Source organism: Orcinus orca, chromosome 13 (assembly GCF_937001465.1).
Source record: "Orcinus orca chromosome 13, mOrcOrc1.1, whole genome shotgun sequence".
Lineage (NCBI taxonomy): Eukaryota > Metazoa > Chordata > Mammalia > Artiodactyla > Delphinidae > Orcinus > Orcinus orca.
In genome coordinates, this window is record NC_064571.1 from 24437555 (window position 1) to 24457136 (window position 19582).

The 19582-nt window shown below is 36.4% G+C and overlaps 1 protein-coding gene across 4 annotated transcripts in view; it reads left to right on the forward strand.

The window, feature by feature from the left end:
* The window catches only part of GCFC2 (GC-rich sequence DNA-binding factor 2), a 75171-nt gene that overhangs the window by 13516 nt on the left and 42073 nt on the right, over positions 1 to 19582 (forward strand). For all 4 annotated transcript variants that reach the window (XM_033411730.2, XM_033411731.2, XM_033411729.2 and 1 more), the window contains exons 3-4: positions 7742 to 7963; positions 9087 to 9187. In XM_033411730.2, coding sequence (XP_033267621.1) covers positions 7742 to 7963; positions 9087 to 9187 — 323 coding nt within the window. The remainder of the gene's footprint in view (positions 1 to 7741; positions 7964 to 9086; positions 9188 to 19582) is intronic.

Below are 19582 nucleotides of genomic sequence, written 5' to 3' on the forward strand. Positions count from 1 at the left end.
TTTCACCTCCTTAGGTTTCTTCCTAGGATATTTTTTTTTTTTGGAATTTTTTTTTTTGATGTGATTTTAAATGGGTTTGTTTTTTTACTTTCTCATTCTGATATTTCATTGTTAAAGAAGATTTCTGTATATTAATCTTGTATCCTAGCTATCTTGCTGAATTTATTTATTCTAATAGTTTTTATGTGGAAGCTTTATGGTTTTCTGTATAGAGTATCATGTCATCTATGTATAATGATAGTTTTATCTCTTATGTTCGAGTTTGGATACATTTTATTTCTTGTCCAATTGCTGTGGCTAGGACAGCCAAAACTATGTTGAATAGAAGTGATAAGATATTTGTCTTTCTCTGTGTGACTGACTTCACTTAGTATGACAATCTCCAGGTCCATCCATGTTGCTGCAAATGGCATTATTTCATTCTTTTCAATAAATGTCACAAATATCATATGATATCACTTATATGCAGAATCGAAAAAAATGATACAAATGAACTTATTTACAAAACAGAGTCACAGACTTAGAGAATGAACTTATGGTTACCAGGGGGGAAAGGTGAGAGGGAGGGATAGATTGGGAGTTTGGGATTGACATGTACACACTGCTATATTTAAAATAGATAACCAACAAAGACCTACTGAATAGCACAGGGAACTCTGCTCAATGCTCTGTAATAACCTAAATGGGAAAAAAATTTGAAAAAGAATAGATACATGTATATGTATAACTGAATTATTTTGTTGTATACCTGAAATTAACACAACATTGTTAATCAACTCTACTCCAGTATAAAATAATAAATAAACAGACACACAATTCTTATTTGCATTCCTTGTAGAAAAATCAAGTACACGTAGCACTGCTGCCTAGAATCATTACATTTCTTTAAAATGTAAGCAGAATTAAATCTTTCATGATTATTTTATGAGATGGTAATATATTTTTCTCCTTTGACCCATGTACTTGGTAATGTATTGGAATAAATTCTGGAATGTATACTGACTAAGAAAAAAAAATGGTAAGAGTGACATCCTTGTTCAGAATTTAGTGGGAAGGCATTCAGCTTTTCACCATTGAGTATTATATAGGCTGTGGGTTTGTCATAAATAGCTTTTATTATGTTGAGATATGTTCCCTCTATACCCACTTTGGTGAGAGTTTTTATAATGAATGGATGTTGAGGTTTGTCAGATGCTTTTTTATGCATCTATTGAGATAGTCATGTGATTTTGGGCTTTCCTTTTGTCAGTGTGGTGTATCACATTGATTGATTTGTGTATGTTGAACCATCCTTGTGACCCTGGGATGAATCCAGCCTGATCATGGTATATAATCTTTTTTATGTATTGTTGGATTTGATTTGCTAATATTTTGTTGAGGATTTTTGCATCGATGTTTATCAAAGATATTGGCCTATAATTTTCTCTTTTTTTTGTAGTGTCTTTCTCTGATTTTGGTAGCAGGGTGATGGTGGCTTCATAGAATGAATTTGGGAGTGTTCCCTCGTCTTCAGTCTTTTGGAAGAGTTTGAGAAGAATAAGAATAAGTTCCTCATTGCATGTTTGGTAGAATTCCTCAGTGAAGCCGTCAGGTTCTGGGCTTTTGTTTGTAGGGAGTTTTTTTATTACCAGTTCTATTTCACTTCTGGTGATCAGTCTGTTCAAAGTATCTGTATCTTCTTGATTCAGTTTCGGCAGACTGTATGTTTCTAGAAACTTGTTCATTCCTTCTTGGTTGTACAATTTGTTGGCATATAATTAATTGTTCATAATATTCTCTTATGATTTTTTGTATTTCTGTGGTATCAGTGTTATTTCTCCTCTTCCATTTCTTATTTTATTTATTTGGTTCCTCTCTCTTTTCTTCTTGGTGAGCCTGGCTAGAGGTTTGTCGATTTTGTTTATCTTTTCAAAAAACCGGCTCTTGGTTTTATTGATCTTTTCTATTGTTTTTTTGATCTCTATTTTATTTATGTCCTCTCCGATCTTTATTATTTCCTTCCTTCTGCTGACTTTGGGTTTTGTTTGTTCTTTTTCAGATTCTTTTAAGTGGTAGGTTAGGTTGTTTATTTGAGAAATTTCTTGTTTCTTGAGGAAGGACTGTATCACTATCAACTTCCCTCCTAGAACTGCTTTGCTGTATCCCATAGATTTTATATGGTTGTGTTTTCATTGTCATTTGTCTTGAGGTATTTTCTGACTTCTTTTATTTCATTGTAGATGCATTGGTTTTTTATTAGTGTGTTGTTTAGTCTCCACGTGTTTGTTCTTTTCCCATTTTTCTGTCTGTGGTTGATTTCTACTTTCATAGCAGTATGGTCAGAAATGCTTAAAATACTTTCTATACTCTTAAATTTTTTGAGGCTTGTTTTGTGCCCCAGTATGTGGTTAACCCTACTGAATATTCCATGTTCACTTGAAAAGAATGTGTATTCTGCTTTGTTTGGCTGTAGTATCCTGTAGAAATCAATTAAGTCCAACTGGTCTGTTGTGTCATTTAGGTCCTCTGTTGCCTTATTGATTTGCGGTCTGGAACGTCTGTCCATTGATGTCAGTGGGGTATTAAAGTCTCCCACTATTACTGTATTCCTGTCAATTTCTCCCTTTGTGCCTGTTAGTATTTGCTTTATATACTTAGGTGCTCCTATATTGGGTACATATATGTTAATGGGTGTAATACCCTCTTCTTGTATTGATCCCTTTATCATTATATAATGTCCTTCTTTGTCTTTATGGCCTTTGTTTTAAAGTCTGTTTTGTCTGATATGAGTATTGCTACTGCCACTTTCTCGTTGTTTCCATTTGCATGGAATATCTTTTTCCATCCCCTCATTTTCTATCTGTGTGTCTTCCACCCTGATGTGAGTCTCTGGTAGGCATCATATTATGGGTTCTTGTTTTCTTATGCAACCTGCCTCTCTGTGTCTTTTAATCAGAGCATTTAGTCCATTGACATTGAAAGTAATTATTGATAGGTATGTATTTGTTGCCATCTTAAACCTTGTTTCCCGGTTATTTTTGTAGTTCTTTTCTGGTTCTTCTTTTTGTTTTTCCTTTTGTAGTTTGATGGTTTTCTTTTATATTATGCTTGAGTTCCTTTCTTTTTGGTTTTTGTGAATCGACTGTATGTTTTAAATTTGTGATTACCATGGGGTTCAAGTATGTTAACCCATAACTATACTTGCTTTAAAGTGATAGTCATACAAGTTCAAACACATTGTAAAAAAAATCTATATCTTTAGAGTCCCCCTCTCTCACATTTTTTAATTTTGATGTCATATTTTACATCTTCATGCTTATTCTTTTGCTGTTCATTGTAGTTATAATTGCTTTTACAAAAATATTTGTAATTATTTTTTAATCTATGTACTAGCTTATTTAAGTGGTCTTCAATCCTTTTATATATTGGCTTTCCCATTGTGATTTTCCCTTACCTATAGATTCTTGTTTCTCTTTTATTTAGAGGAGACCTTTCAATATTTCTTCTAGGGTAGGTTTAATAATACTGAATTTTTTTAGTTTTTGCTTGTCTGAGAAATTCTCTCTCTCTCCTTCTATTCTAAATGATAATCTTGCTGGGTAGAATATTCTAGGTTGCAGGGTTTTCCCTTTCAGGACTTTGAATATATCATGCCACTCCCTTCTGGCCTGCAGAGTTTCTGCAGAGAAATCAATTGATAGCCTTATGGTGGTTCCCTTGTAATTAACTCTTTGTTTTTCTCTTGCTACCTTTAGAATCCTCTCTTTAACTTTTGCCATTTTAATTATGATGTATCTTGGTGTGGGTCACTTTGGGTTCATCTTGTTTGGGACCCTCTCTGCTTCCTGTGCCTGGATATCTGTTTCCTTCTTCAAGGTTTGGGATGTTTTCAGCCATAATTTCTTCAAATATATTTTAAATCCCCTTTTCTCTCTCTTCTCCTTATGGAACCTCTATTATGCATAGTTTGGCATGCTTTATATTATCGCATAGTTCTTACATGTTATCTTCATATTCTGTTCATTTGTCTTTCTGTCTGCTGTTCTGATTGAGTGATTTCCATTATTCTGTCTTCCAGATCACTTCCACGTTCTGTGTTATTTAGTCTGCTATTCATTGCTTCTAGATTGGTTTTTATTTCAGCAGTTGAGTTGTCTAATTTTGATTTGGTTCATCTTCATAGTTTCTAGTTCCTTGTTACAGTGCTCTGCATTTCTATTGATAATCTTTCTTAATTCCTTTAGCATTTTTATTACCTTCTTTTTGGACTCAAGGTCTAGTAGACTGGTGAGGTTTGTTTCAGAAATTATTTGTTCTTTCAGGGGATTTCTCTTGTTCTTTTAATTAAGAGTAGTTCCTCTGCTTTTTCATTTTACTTAACTTTCTCTCTCTCTATGAATTTAGGAGAAACATTTATCTACTGTGGTCTTGAAGGGGTGTTTTTATGTGGGAGCATCCCTGTGTAGACTCCGTGAGTCAAATATTTTTGGTGTGTGGGCTGGTTTTGGTGTGGGTGCCAGCCATGTCTTTCCTTAGCATTTGCTGGCCATTAACCCCTTGATAGGGGGTGTGATTGGTGTTGAAGCGTCTAGAACCTGGGCTCTGTGGTGGGCAGGACCTCCTCTTTGCTCTGTGGCTATCACAGCTCTGTTGGGAGTGGGGTCTGCTCCACAACTGTTGGAGTAGAAGCCCTGAAGTTTGTGTTTGATGAGATTTCATTGCCATTGAGTGCATGCCCTGCCCCAAAGGAGGCGACTGTTGGTGCAAGTGGGGCCTGTATGGTCACATTGAGCCCATGCACCGTCTAGGCAGGCATCTGCAGTTCCTCTCAGACTCAGTGCAATGTTGTGTCCCTTTCTCTGTTGTGTTTCACTCCAGACCTAGTGGTAGGCTCTTTTGTGGAGTCGCTGTGGCTGGAGGCTGGGGCGCTGTGGCTGCAGGATCAAGGTTGTTGTGCTGCTGCCTGGGACCTGGGCTGCCTCTGTGGCACACCTCTCCCAGGACCTGTCCACCCCAATTCCAGCTCCAGGCTGAGGTGTGGAGTGGGCAGGGCTGGAGCATTCTCACCGGGAAATGAACCACTGCATGCTGCTGCCCAGGGCCTTTCCACCGAACCTCAATGCCCAGCCACTGTGCATTTCTGTGATACCACCTGGTGTGCTCACTGACAAAGTGTGCCACAGCTGGACTCACCCTTCCCTGTGTACATTGACAGTGGGCTCCATGTTTCAGCCTGGACCACACCCCAGGCCATCAGGGCTGTCTCCACTGTCTCCACACAGGTAAATGGAGTCCTCTCCCACATCCTGTCTGCCCAAAATTCAGCACTTAACGTGTTTGTGGTCCCACTTGGCACATGGTTCGGATTGGTAAGTGAGGTGAGGCTCGGGAAGTGCAGCAAGGCATCAGCCACCAGCACTGATCCCTTTCCATCCTGATTGTTAGGAAGCCAGCATGCCTGCACTCCTCACAAGTATAGTCTAGGCTTCCGCAGCCCCTCTGTCTGTCCCAGCAGATTTCCCAGCTGGCAGGGGGCTCCCCAGGCAAGGGTCTGCCCGTGTGGACCTTCTCTCCTTTACAGATCTCTCCCAGGGGCACAGGTCCTGTCGCTTTTTTTTTTTTTTCCTGTCCTACCCAGTTACATGGAGATCTTTCTTGCGGCTTTGGTTATGTGGGAGATCTGCCTGTTTCCAGTTGGTTTTCTATGAGAATTGTTCCACATGTAGATGTATTTTTTATGTGTTCGTGGGGAGAGGTGAGCTCCTACTCTGCCATCTTGATCCCCCTCATAACCTCTACTCCTCAGATAGGATGATCTATGTGAAAATTATTTTTGAGTTATAAATCTACAAAAACATGATGTTTTTATTATTATAAAGCAATATGCTAACATTAATTCATCTCATGTCTGACCAACATCTGCTATGTGGGAACCCTTGAGCTAGGTGTTAGATATAGACAGGACAGGATAGAATACTCTTCTCTTCCTTGAACTTATATTTCTTTATTGTAGTTTGAGAGAGGATTAGCTTTATGTAACACTAGTATCTCACTAGTGAGCCCATTGCTTGTGATTTATTAATTAAACCCCACCAAATCACTTGCTGGTGAATTGCTTCAAGTATTTCTGTTTCTGTATTTATACACTTGAATATTTGAACCTAAGTGTATCATCTTAACTGGTGACCCATTAAAATCCCCTAGGGGGCTTCCCTGGTGGCGCAGTGGTTGAGAGTCCGCCTGCCGATGCAGGGGACACGGGTTCGTGCCCCGGTCCGGGAGGATCCCACATGTCGCGGAGCGGCTGGGCCCGTGAGCCATGGCCGCTGAGCCTGCGCGTCCGGAGCCTGTGCTCCGCAATGGGAGAGGCCACAGCAGTGAGAGTCCCGCGTACTGCAAAAAAAAAAAAAAAAAAAAAAAATCCCCTAGGGGGCTATAACAACATACTGCTGCTCAACTCCACCTCAGATCAACTGCATTTAGATCCTGTGTTTTGGATGGGAGACTAGTTATCAGATTATCAACCTTCCCAGGTGATTCTAATGCATATAGCCAGGGTCAAGAAATGCTGCCATTATCCTGAGTGTTTTGGGAGGATGAAGAGACACCTTACCTGCATCATTTTCCTGGTACTATTCTACAAGAAATTCTAGTCTATAAAAAGTAAATCACTTATTTAATATTCCTTGTTTTTAATGAGCTTATGTTGCTTTCTAGTGTTCATCACTTACTGCTTCATAATTAATTCAAGTACTACTTGTTTTCCTTAGTTCTGGTGTCAAGTATATTGATCTATAATTTCTGAAATCTCTCTCTATCTCTTTCAAAAATCAGAGTATTTGTGTATCTCCTGGCATATGGCACCTTTTCTATTTATTTCTCAAAGGATTTGGACCAATTTGTGGGAAAGGATAGAAAATTTTACTCAGTGACTTGGTATTCCTAATTAATATCTTGAAGTGCTTGAAACAATGATTTCTCTTGCTATTTTGTTTACCTTAGTATTTTGCTTAAGAAACCATTTGTTTCCAGAGTGTAAAGATAAATTTCAGCTTAGATCATGCATGAAGAAACTTGTTTTGAGTTAGAAGAGCGTATATTAATGAAGTTTGTACTGAATAAAATGAAGAAAAAATAAAACAATCCTCTATTAAAAGATGTTGTCCCTTAAGTATTTTAAACCTGGTAAATTACCTGATTATTTCTTTTATACTTTTTAACTTATGTTTATTCATGTGAGAATCGCCACAGGACCTTGGAGGCTGATTTGAACGTGTGCTGGGTTTTAGTCTGTTTCTCACTCCCTGTGCGCCTGGATGCCCAAAGGCGAGGGGCAGGTCATAGTAGAATGTCCCTGTTACTTTATAAGGCGGACTGCTCTACCACTTATCATTCTACCCTCCCTGCTCCAAGAGTAACTCCATGCTCAGCCCTCTCCACATCCCTACCCTGATAATTTCAGAGCTTCTGGAAATGAGAAGTAGCCCTCAACAAAAAGTCAGCAAAAACACCTGATGAAGAAGGTAGAAAAAAGATAAATTGGAGTCGTTTCAATATTTTCTGGTACTTCTAGATTTGTTTCATTTCTTTAATTTATATTTAATCTCTATCAAAATAATTATCTTCTATTGAAACAGATTTTGAGTCATTATATCAAAATAGTGAAAAAATTGGAAAAACGGTGCTCTTTTCCTTTAAATTTGAGGAATATTTCTCTCTGTTAGTATTTTGTTTTCAATGTCCTCCTCTTTGTTTCTTTCAGTAAATATCCCTGATGCAGCTTTTATTCAGGCAGCCTACCGAAAACGTGAATTGGCCAGGGCCCAAGAGGACTATATTTCTTTGGATGTAAAACATGCCTTCACCATCTCTGGTGTGAAGAAAAACACTGAATATCCTGAGAGTGAGCCTGATGATCATGAAAATATAATACCATTTACCCCAAAGCCTCAAACACTTAGACAAAAGATGGCTGAAACAACAGGTACATATTTAATTTATTTATAATAAATGAACATTAAGGCATTTTTCATTAGAATATAATTTATGATAAAAATATCCATAAAAACATAATGTAGTATCTCCTTTTCTAAAGGTTGTTTATTTTTTAAATACCAATTTACTGACATCATGTCTTCTAAAATACATGTCTGTATCAAAATGTTATCAAAGGGTACATGCAATAATAATGTTTACTGTTATCTGATCTCCACTTGATCTTTCTTGACAGGTTAAAAAATTTGTAGAGTTTCCTTTTTTTTTTTTTTTTTTTTTTTTTTTTTGCGTTATGTGGGCCTCTCACTGTTGTGGCCTCTCCCATTGCGGAGCACAGGCTCCGGACGCGCAGGCTCAGCGGCCATGGCTCACGGGCCCAGCCGCTACGCGGCATGTGGGATCTTCCCGGACCAGGGCACGAACCCATGTACCCTGCATCGGCAGGCGGACTCTCAACCACTGCGCCACCAGGGAAGCCCTCCTATTTTTGATATTGAAAACTTTTATTGTCACCTTTATAAGATTTTTTTTTAACATGGAAACATCGGTAGGATTTTGGTGTCATGTGTTAAAATCTTCCCTGCTCTAGTAAAAAGTTTTCCTCAACCAATAATCCTTAGGTATCAAAGAACTATTTTCACATTTCTCATTTATAAACAATAATGTTTTACCAAGTTTTTGTCATTTCAAATAATACTATTTCAGAATGAGACTTTTGGTTCCTATTAACCCAGAAATTATTTTTGCATGTTTAGATTCTCAGGTAGAATTGAGAATCTCTGATAAAACCAAATGTTGCATTCCAAGCTTTTTCATATGTGACACCATCATGTTTTGAGTGAGACAGTTTGGTGATAAATGCAGATTCTGAAGTCAGATTGCTAGATTCAGGTCCTAGGTTCAACACAGTCCTTAGATAGAGGACTGTGTTATGTAACATCCTGTTATCTTAGTTTCTTTATTTATAAAGAGAGAGTGAATTATGAATTGTGAAGAAAAGGTTAACACATATAAAGAGCTGCTAAGCCATTTATAAGCTCCCCAATTGCTAATTGCTGCTGCTATTAGAATGGAAAAATATGGAATATTTGTACATGAACTTTTTTTTCAAGCAACCAGAAATGAAGAAACAAGTGAAGATAGTGAAGAAGATAAAAAATATCAAGATATTTGGGAACAGCAGCAGATGAGAAGAGCAGTTAAAATCACAAAGGTAATAATCTTTTATGCCATATGTATTAGTTTCCTGTGGCTACTGTAACAAATTACCACAAACTTGATGGCTAAAACAACAGACATTTATTCTCTCACAGTTGTTGAGGCTAGAAGTCTCAATTCAAGGTGTTGACAGGGCTGTGCTCCTTTTGAAGGCCCTAGGAAAGAATTCTTTTTTTTTTTTCCTTTTTTTCCCCCCTTTTTCTTTTTTTAATTGAAGTAGAGTTGACATAACAGTATTATGTTAGTTTCAGGTATACAAGATAGTGATTGACTTTTAAATACATTATGAAATAAATCACCATGATAAGTCTAGTAACAGTCTTTCACCATGCAAAATTATTACAGTGTAATTGACTATGTTCTTTATGCTGTATATCATATCCCTGTGACTTATTTTATAACTGGAAGTTTGTACCTCTTAATCCCCTTCACTTACTTCACCCTACCCCCATCCGCCTCCCCTCAGGCAACCACCAGTTTCCTCTTTGTGTCGATATTGTCTGTTTCTGTTTTGTTTGTTTCATTTTTTAGATTCCACATATAAGTGAGATCAAAGAGATTGTCCTTCTCTGTCTTGTTAGACTTAGCATAATACCCTCTATGTCCATCCATGTTGTTGCAAATGGCATGATTTCATTCATTTTTATGGCTGAATAATATTCAGTTGTGTATATATACCACATATTCTTTATCTATTTGTATATCAATGGACACTTAAGTTGCTTCCATATCTTGGCAGTTGTGAATAATGCTGCAATGAGCATAGAGTTGCATATAACTTTTCAAATTAACATTTTTGTTTTCTTCAGGTAATTACCCAGAGTGGAATTGCAGGATCATATGGTAGTTCTATTTTTAATATTTTGAGGAATCTCCATGCTGTTTTCTGTGGTGGCTGCACCAATTTACATTCCCACCAACAATGCACAAGGGTTCCCTTTTCTCCACATCCTTGCCAACCCTTGTTGTTTGTTGTCTTTTTGATAATAACCATTCTAATAGGTATGAGGTATCTTATTTTGGTGTTGATTTGCATTTCCCTGATGTTTAGTGATGTTGAGCATCTTTCCATGTTTCTGTTGGCCATTTGTAAATCTTCTTTGAAGAAATGACTTTTCAGATCCTCTGTGTATTTTTTGATCAGATTGTTTTTTTGATATTGAGGTGTATGAGTTCTTTATATAATTTGAATATTAACAATTTATCAGATATATCATTTGCAGATACCTCCTCCCATTCAGCAGAGTGCCTTTTTGTTTTATTGATGGTTTCCTTTGCTTGTGCAGAAGGTTTTCAATTTGTAGTCTGATGTGATTATCTTTGCTTTTATTGCCCTTGTCTGAGAAGACATATCCAAAAAATATTGCTGAGACTCATGTTGAAGAGCGTACTACCTATGTTTTCTTCTAGTTTTATGGTTTCAAAAATGAGTTTTGTATATGGTATAAGAAAGTGGTCCAGTTTCATTCTTTTGCATGTAGCTGTCCAGTTTTCCCAGCACCATTTATTGAAGGGACTATCTTGTCCCGCATCGTATATCCTTGTCACCTTTGTTGTAGATTAATGGACCATATAAGTATGGGTTTATATCTGGGCTCTCTATTCTGTTCCATTGATCTATGTGTCTGTTTTTGTGACAGTAACATACTGTTTTGATTACAATACAGTTTGAAATATATAATGTGAAACCAGGGAGCTTGAAATCTCTAGCTTTGTTCTTTCTTAAGATTGCTTTGGCTGTTTCAGGGTCTTTTATAGTTGCATATAAATGTCAAAATTACTTGTTCTAGTTCCATGAAATATTTCATTGGTATTTTGGTAGGGATTGCATTGAATCTCCCAGCAGAGAATTCTTTCTTGCTTTTTGTAAGTTCTGGTAGCTCCAGGTATTTCTTGCTTTGTGACTACATAACTTCTGTCTCTACCTCCTTCTCCACATGGCCTTCTCTATGCCTCTAATTTGTGTGTCTCTTATGAGGATACTTGTCATTGGATTTAGGGTCTACTTGGATAATCCAGGATGATCTCATCTTGAGATTCTTCACTTAGTTATAACCACAAAGACCCTTTTTCCAAATGAGGTCATATTCAGAGGTTCCAGGGGTTAGGATATAGACCTATCTAGGGAGGCCATCATTCAACCCACTATACCATGTACATTATGTTCTTTTCCCACTAGATTATAAATACTTTCTACATATTGCAAGTCCCTTGAGGGAACCATCTTTTTTACTTTTAATTTTAGTTATATGGTAGATGCCTAAATGTGAAGTTCAAACAAATAAATAGTGAGGGTTAAAACAAAACTAACAAACAAAAAAAAGTATTATACTTGGGGTAGAAAGTCCTAGATTTGGGTTGTGGCTCTACCACTAAAATACACTCTCCCTGAAGTCAAGAATTATTAACTACGTTTTTCAGTGTTATATCCCATAGTGCCTAATATTGTGAGAGCTCAATAATTATTTGTATGGCTTTGAGAAAATAATTTCATTTTTCTAAATCTCAGTTTTCTCATCAATAAATAGGGAATAATAAAGTGGGAATGATAATGTTACCTACCTGAGTAGGTGGCTGTAAGGCTCAAAGTTATAATGGTCTAATATAAGTCAAAGTGCTTATAAATTGTATAACAAATGCAAGTTTTATTTTTAATCTTTTTAATAGGAGTGCTTTGAAAGATTTTTTGTTCTTTTAAGCAAGAAAGTATTGTACGATCTTCATGTTATTAAAACTAAAAAGCTAAGTAAAAGTAAGCCTTCAGTTACAATTTAGAAGTCTCTGAGCCATTTTTTTTTTTTAGTTATTTGCAATCTGAATTTTTTTGCTATTAGTAAGAACTGGTAAATATTTGCTTGGTTTTTTTCCTTCCTTTTTTTTTTCCTTTCTTTTGTTCCGATGTGTGTTTTTTGAACTTTTCTCTTAGGGTAATGGCCAAGCATGGTATTACTAATAAAGAAGATGAACGTTTTTATGGCACTTACTACATTTTTCTCTGTTGTCTTCTAGAGAAAATTTAGATCACTCTGTAATGCCACTGTTATTATGGGAATGTTTTACCATAATCTTGCCAGCTCTAGGTATAAGTTCACTTGGTGAAAATGGAATCTCAAGTTTATTTGATTTGCATTTTTATTACTGATGTGGGTGCATTTACTGATTTCTTTATTAAAGACTTACTGCATGGCACTGTACTCGTTTCCTGTGACTGCTCTAACAAATTACTACAAACTGAATGACTTGAAACAACCAAATTCTATTTTCTCACACTTTTGGAGGCCAGAAGTCCAAAATCAAGGTGTTGATATGGCTACACTCCTTCCAAAAAGCTCTAGAGGATAATCTGTTCCTTGACTATTTTAGCTTCTGTTGGCTGTTGGCGTTCCTTGGCATATAGCTGTATCTCTCTACTCCATCTTCACATCACCTCCTCTTTTTGCATCCCAAACTCTCTCTCCTTCTTTTCTATGAGGCTACATGTAATTACAGTTAGGACTCATTTAGATAATCCAGGATAAGCTCCTATTCTCCAGAACCTGAACTTAATCACATCTTTTGCCATATAAGGTAATATTCATTCACAGGTTTGGGATTTTAGAACCTGGGCATATCTTTTGGGGATCACCGTGTAGCCTCTATAACTACTTAACAGTGGTAGACAAAAGCATGTACAATCTTTGCAGGGGAGAGACAGCTAAACAAAATAATTATAGTAAAATCTTACAAGGTTCTGTGACAGAATTCTGTACAGGGTTCTGAAATAGCACAAAGGAACAAGTGAGTGGTCAGTTTTGTAGGCGAGAGGGTGGATGGGAAGGTTTGGAAAAGCCTGTAAGTAAATGGTCAAATTTGAATGAGTCTTTGAAAGATGTTTATGATGTAAGGGATTTGAAGCAAAAGAGGATATCAGGGGTGAAGACATGAAGTTTGAAAAGGTCTGGTTAATTTGGGAATTTGTAGGTATGATTCGAACTGGATAGGAGACTTGGTAAGAATTGATATGAGAAATGATGGAGTCTCGTGGAAAATATAAAAAGTATAGTTTAGCCATTGAGTTGACTAATTATCTGGTCCACTTCTTCACATATCCTTTTCTAAAACAGGTTCTTCAGAACCTTTTCAACATTCTAAGCATGATGGTGATGAGTGAGTTACGATGAGCCAGAGGACAGTAATATGAAATGTACTGAGTTACAACATGTATTAGCTAGGAATACATTCCTCTACAATTAACAGAAAACCCAAATAATGGTGGCTTAAAGAAAATTAAAAGCTTTACCTAGAAACCCACCAGCAGACTTCCATTTGCTTTCCTTTCATTAGACTGGAGTTAGGTGGCAACATCTATCATGAAAAACCAGTATTTGGTTTGTCGTTTTAATTTATTTTACTGAAGTATAATTTATTTACAATATTGTGTTAATTTCTACTGTACAGGAAAGTGATTCAGTTATACATATATATACATTCTTTTTCATATTCTTTTCCATTATGATTTATCACAGGATATTGAATAGAGTTCCCTGGGCTATAGAGTAGGACCTTGTTGATTATCCATTCTGTATATAATAGTTTCCATCTGCTAATCCCAAACTCCCAATGTACCTCTCCCCCACTCCCCCTTGGCAACCACAAGTCTGTTCTCTATGTCTGTGAGTGTGTTTCTGTTTTGTAGATACGTTCATTTCTGTCATATTTTAGACTCCACATATAAGTGATATCATATGGTATTTGTCTTTCTCTTTCTGACTTACTTCACTTAGTATGATAATATCTAGGGCCATCCATGTTGCTGCAAATGGCATTATTTCATTCCTTTTTATGGCTGAGCAGTATTCCATTGTATATATGTACCACATCATCTTTATCCATTCATCTTCAGTGGACATTTAGGTTGTTTCCATGTCTTGGCTACTGTAAATAGTGTTGCAATGAACATTGGGGTGCATGTATCTTTTTGAATTACAGTTTTCTCTGGATATATGCCCAGGAGTGGGATTGCAAGATCATATGGCAACTCCATTTTTAGTTTTTTGAGGAACCTCCATACTGTTTTCCACAGTGGCTGCACCAATTAGCCTTCCCAACAACAGTGTAGGAGGGTTCCCTTTTCTCCATACCCTCTCCAGCATTTGTTATTTGTATACTTTTTAATGATGGCCATTCTGACTGGTGTGAGGTGATACCTCATTGTAATTTTGTTTTGCATTTTTCTAATAATTATCAGTATTCAGCATCTTTTCATGTGCCTGTTGGACATCTGTATGTCTTTTTAGAGAAATTTCTGTTTAGGTCTTCTGCCCATTTTTCTATTGGGTTGGTTTTTTTTGTTACTGAGTTGTGTGAGCTGTTTGTAGATTTTGGAAATTAAGCCCCTGTCGGTTACATCATTTGCAGATATTTTCTTCCAGTCTGTAGGTTGTCTTTTCATTTTGTTTATGGTTTCCTTTGCTGTGCAAAAGCTTATACGTTTGATTAGGTCCAACTTGTTTATTTTTGCTTCTATTTCTGTTGCCTTGGGAGACTGACCTAAGAAAACATTGGTATGATTTATTTCAGAGAATGTTTTGTCTATGTTCTCTTCTAAGAGTTTTATGGTGTCATGTCTTATATTTAAGTCTGTAAGCCATTTTGAGTTTATTTTTTTGTGTATGGAGTAAGGGTATGTTCTAACTTCATTGATTTACATGTGGCTGTCCAACTTTCCCAACACCACTTCCTGAAGAGACTGTCTTTTCTCCATTGTATATTCTTGCCTCCTTTGTTGAAGATTAATTGACCATAGGTGTGTGGATTTATTTCTGGTCTCTCTTTTCTTTTCCATTGATCCATATGTCTGTTTTTGTGCCGGTACCATTTTGTTTTTATTACTGTGGCTTTCTAGGATTGTCTGAAGTTTGGGAGGGTTATACCTCCAGCTTTGTTCATTTTCTTCAGGATTGCTTTGGCAATTCTGGGTATTTTATGGTTCTATATAAATTTTATGATTATTTGTTGTAGTTCGGTGAAAAATGGTATGGGTAATTTGATAGGGATCAGATTAAATCTGTAGATTCCTTTGGGTAGCATGGCCTTTTTAACAATATTAATTATTCCAATCCAAGAGCATGGGATATCTCCCATTTCTTTAAATCATTTTCAGTTTCCTTTATTCATGTTTTATATTTCTCAGCATATATCTTTCACCTCCTTGGTGAGGTTTATTCCTAAGTATTTTCTTTTTTGATACAATTTTAAAAGGGATTTTTTTTTTCTTTCCCTTTCTGGTATTTCATTATTAGTGTAAAGAAATGCAACCAATTTCCGTGTGTTAATCTTGTATCCTGGCTACCTTGTGAATTCGTTTATCAGTTCTGATAGTTTTTCTGTAGGTCATTAGGGTTTTCTACATATGTCATATAATGACAATTTTACCTCTTCCCTTCCAATTTGGATCCCTTTTATTTCTTTTTCTTGTCTGATTGCTGTGGCTAGGACTTCCAGTACTAGGTTGAATAGAAGAGGTGAGAGTGAGCATCCTTGTGTTGATCTAGATTTTAGCGTGAAGGCTTTCAGTTTTTCACCACTGAGTATTATATTGGCTGTAGGTTTGTCATAGTTTTTATTATGTTGAAATATGTTCTCTCTATACCCAGTTTGGTATGAGTTTTTATCATAAATGAATGTTGAATTTTGTCTGTATCTGTTGAGATGATCATGTAGTTTTTGTCTTTTCTGTGTCAGTGTGGTGTATCACATTGATTGATTTGCACATTTTGAACCATCCTTGTGACCCTGGGATGAATCCAACTTGGTCATAGTGTATGATCTTTCTTATGTGTTGTTGGATTCAGTTTGCTAGTATTTTATTGAGAATTTTTGCATCTGTAATCATCAAAGATACTGGCCTGTAATTTTCTTCTTTTGTAGTGTCTTTGTCTGGTTTTGGTATCAGGGTGATGACGGCTTCATAGAATGTCTTTGGGAGTTTTCCCTCCTCTTCACTCTTTGGGAAGAATTTGAGTAGGATCAATAAATATGAGTCCTTTTTTGTGTGCTTGGTAGGATTCGCCTGTGAAGCCGTCAGGCCCTGGACTTTTGTTTGTACAGAGTTTTTTTATTACAGATTCTGTTTCACTTCCAGTGATTGGTCTGTCCAAAGTATCTATTTCTTCTTGATTCAATTTTGATGGGATGTTTCTAGAAACTTGTCCATTTCTTCTAGGTTGTTCAATTTGTTGGCATATGATTGTTCATAGTATTCGCTTATGGGTTTTTGTATTTCTGCAGTATCAGTTGTGATTTCTCCTCTTTCATTTCTCATTTTGTTTATTTGATTCCCCTCTTTTCTTCTTGGTGAGCCTGTCTAGAGGTTTGTCTTGTTTATCCTTTCAAAGAACCAGCTCTTGGTTTTATTGATTTCTTTCTATTGTTTTTTTAATCCCTATTTCATTTATTTCCTCTCTGGTCCTTATTATTTCCTTCCTTCTGCTTACTTTGGGTTTTGTTTGTTCTTTTTCTAATTCTTTTAGGTGTTAGGGTAGGTTTTTATTTGAGATTTTTCTTGTTCTTTGAGGGAGGCCTGTATCACAATGAACTGCCCTCTAAGAACTGCTCTGCTGTAGCCCATGGATTTTTGTATGATTGTATTTTCATTGTCATTTGTCTCAAGGTATTTTTTAATTTCCTCTTTGATTTCATCATTGACCCATTGGGTTTTTTGGTAGCATGTTGTTTAGTCTCCAGATAATCTTTTTTTTTCTCGTTTCTTTTTTTGTGGTTGATTTCAGTTTCATGCTGCTGTGGTTAGAAAACCTTCTTGAAAAAATTTCTATGCTCTTAAATTTGTTGAGGCTTGTTTTGTGCCTCAGTATGTGGTCAACCCTAGAGAATGTTCCATGTGTACTTGAAAAGACTGTGTATTGGGTTTTTTGGATATAATGTCCTGAAAATATCAATTAAGTCTAAATGCTCTAGTGTATCATTTAGGATCTCTGCTGCGTTATTGATTTTCTGTCTAGAAGATTTGTCCATTGATATGAGTAGGGTGTTTAAGTCTCCTACTATTATTGTACTCCCATCCCTTTTTCCCTTTATGTCTGTTAGTATTTGTTTTATGTTTTTGGGTGCTCCTATATTGGGTGCATATATGTTGACGAATGTAATATCCTTCTCTTGTATTGATCCTTTCATCATTATATAGTGTTCTTTTTCTTTATGGCCTTTGTTTTAAAGTCCATTTTGTCTGATATGAGTAGTGCTACCCCTGCTTTCTTGTCATTTCTGTTTGCATGGTTATCTTTTTCCATCCCCTCACTTTCAGTCTGTGTCCTTCACTCTTAAGTGGGTCTCTTGTAGACAGCATATGGTAGGCTCTTGTTTTTTAATCCAATCTGCCACTCTGTATTTTTTGATTGCAGCATTTAGTCCATTGACATTTAAGGTAATTATTGATAGATATGTATTTATTGCCATTTTTAACCTTGTTTTCCAGTTGATTTTGTATTTTTTCTTTGTTCCTTTCTTTTTCCTTTTGTGGTTTGGTGATTTTCTTTTGTATTATGCTTGTTCTCTTCTTTTTGGTTTTTATGAATCTGTTGTATGTTTTTTGATTTGTGGTAACCCATATGGTTTTCAAATATGTTAAACCATTACTATATCTACTTGCTTTAGACTGATAGTCATATAGGCTCGAACACATTCTAAAATTTAAAAATCTACATTTTTTTACTCTCCTACCTGGCATTTTATGATTTTGATACCCTCTTTTACATCTTCATGTTCATCCTTTTTCTGTTCATTTTGCTTATCATCCCTTTCACAAAAATGTTTGTTTTTTACTTTAATCTGTATACTGGCTTAAGTGATTTACTTTCCATTTTTGATTTTCTCTTTTATACAGATTACTTCTTCTTTTCTATTTAGAGAAGGCCTTTAATTATTTCTTTTAGTATAGGTTTAGTATTGCTGTTATTCTTTTAGTTTTTGCTCTTCTGAGAAATTCTGTCTCTCTTCTTCTATTCCAAATGATAATCTTGCTGAGTAGAGTATCCTAGGTTGCATATTTTTTTCTTTCAGAACTTTGACTATATCTTGCCACTCCCTTCTGTCCTGCAATGTTTTCTATAGGAAAATCAGGTAATAGCCTTATGGTGGTTCCCTTGTAATTAACTCTTTTTACTCCCTTCTGGCCTGCAATGTTTTCTATAGGGAAATCAGGTAATAGCCTTATGGTGGTTCCCTTGTAATTAACCCTTTTTCTCTTGGTGCCTTTAGAATCCTCTCTTTATCTTTAACTTTTGCCACTTTAATCATAATATGTCTTGGTGTAGGTCTGCTTGGGTTCATCTTGTTTGGGACCCTCTGTGCTTCCTGTGCCTAGATATCTGTTTCCTTCTTTAGGTTTGGGAAGTTTTCGGCCATAATTTCTTCAAATACATTTTCAATCCCCTTGTCTCTTTCTTCCCCTTCTGAAATTCCTATTATGCATAGATTGGCACGCTTTATATTTAAGAGTTTTAAAACTTTTATTGTGGACATATAATAATATAATGAATCCCCCTCTGTGGACCATGATTCAGCTTCAAAAATTGCCAACTATTGGCTAATTTTGTTTCATCAATGCCCTCATATACTCACCCTGCCTGTATTATTATTTTTTAGTTAATAGACTTTTTTTTTTAGAGAAGTTTTAGGTTCACAAAAAATTAAGCAGATAATATGCAGCATTCCCACCTCTCCCTCTTCACCCAGTTTCTCCCATTATTAACATCTTGCAATAGTGTGGTACATTTGTTGCAATTGATGAACCGATACTGAGACATTATTATTAACCAAAGTCTATAACTTTTATTACAGTTCACTCTTTGTGTTGTACAGTTCTATGAGCATAAGCTGTTTATTCCACAATTTATAGAGTCAATTATCCCTAAGACCATAAATGTCTGGACTAAATCTAAACTGCCTTCTAAATCTTTAGTCCAGGAACCAGTGAAGTGATAAAAAAAAGCCCTTGGAACTAATTGAAAATTGTAAAGTTGAGAAAACAGCAGACCATACTAAAAGTCACCACTCCTGGTACATAAAAGCAACTGTAGCGCAAGTCATCTTTGCCCAAAGTGTGGGTGGGGCTGTGGGCTGGGGAGGAGCCTGTATCCTGCCCTGGCCCTTGTGGGCCTGGAGGAGACAGAACCCACTCTTCAAGGGACAGTAACTTTAATTGAAGCAACATTGTTGAGGCAGCAGGAGCAGGAAGGAGAGCATAGAACTTTCCACAAGCATGACTGGAGTCAGAACATCCAGGGTCCTTGCGGCAGGGAAGAGAAGCCTTTGAGTCAAGTACCGCAGCTCAGTGCTATACATGTCACTTCTGCTCAGACTTCCTTAGCTGCAAGGAGGCATGTGGCTGTGC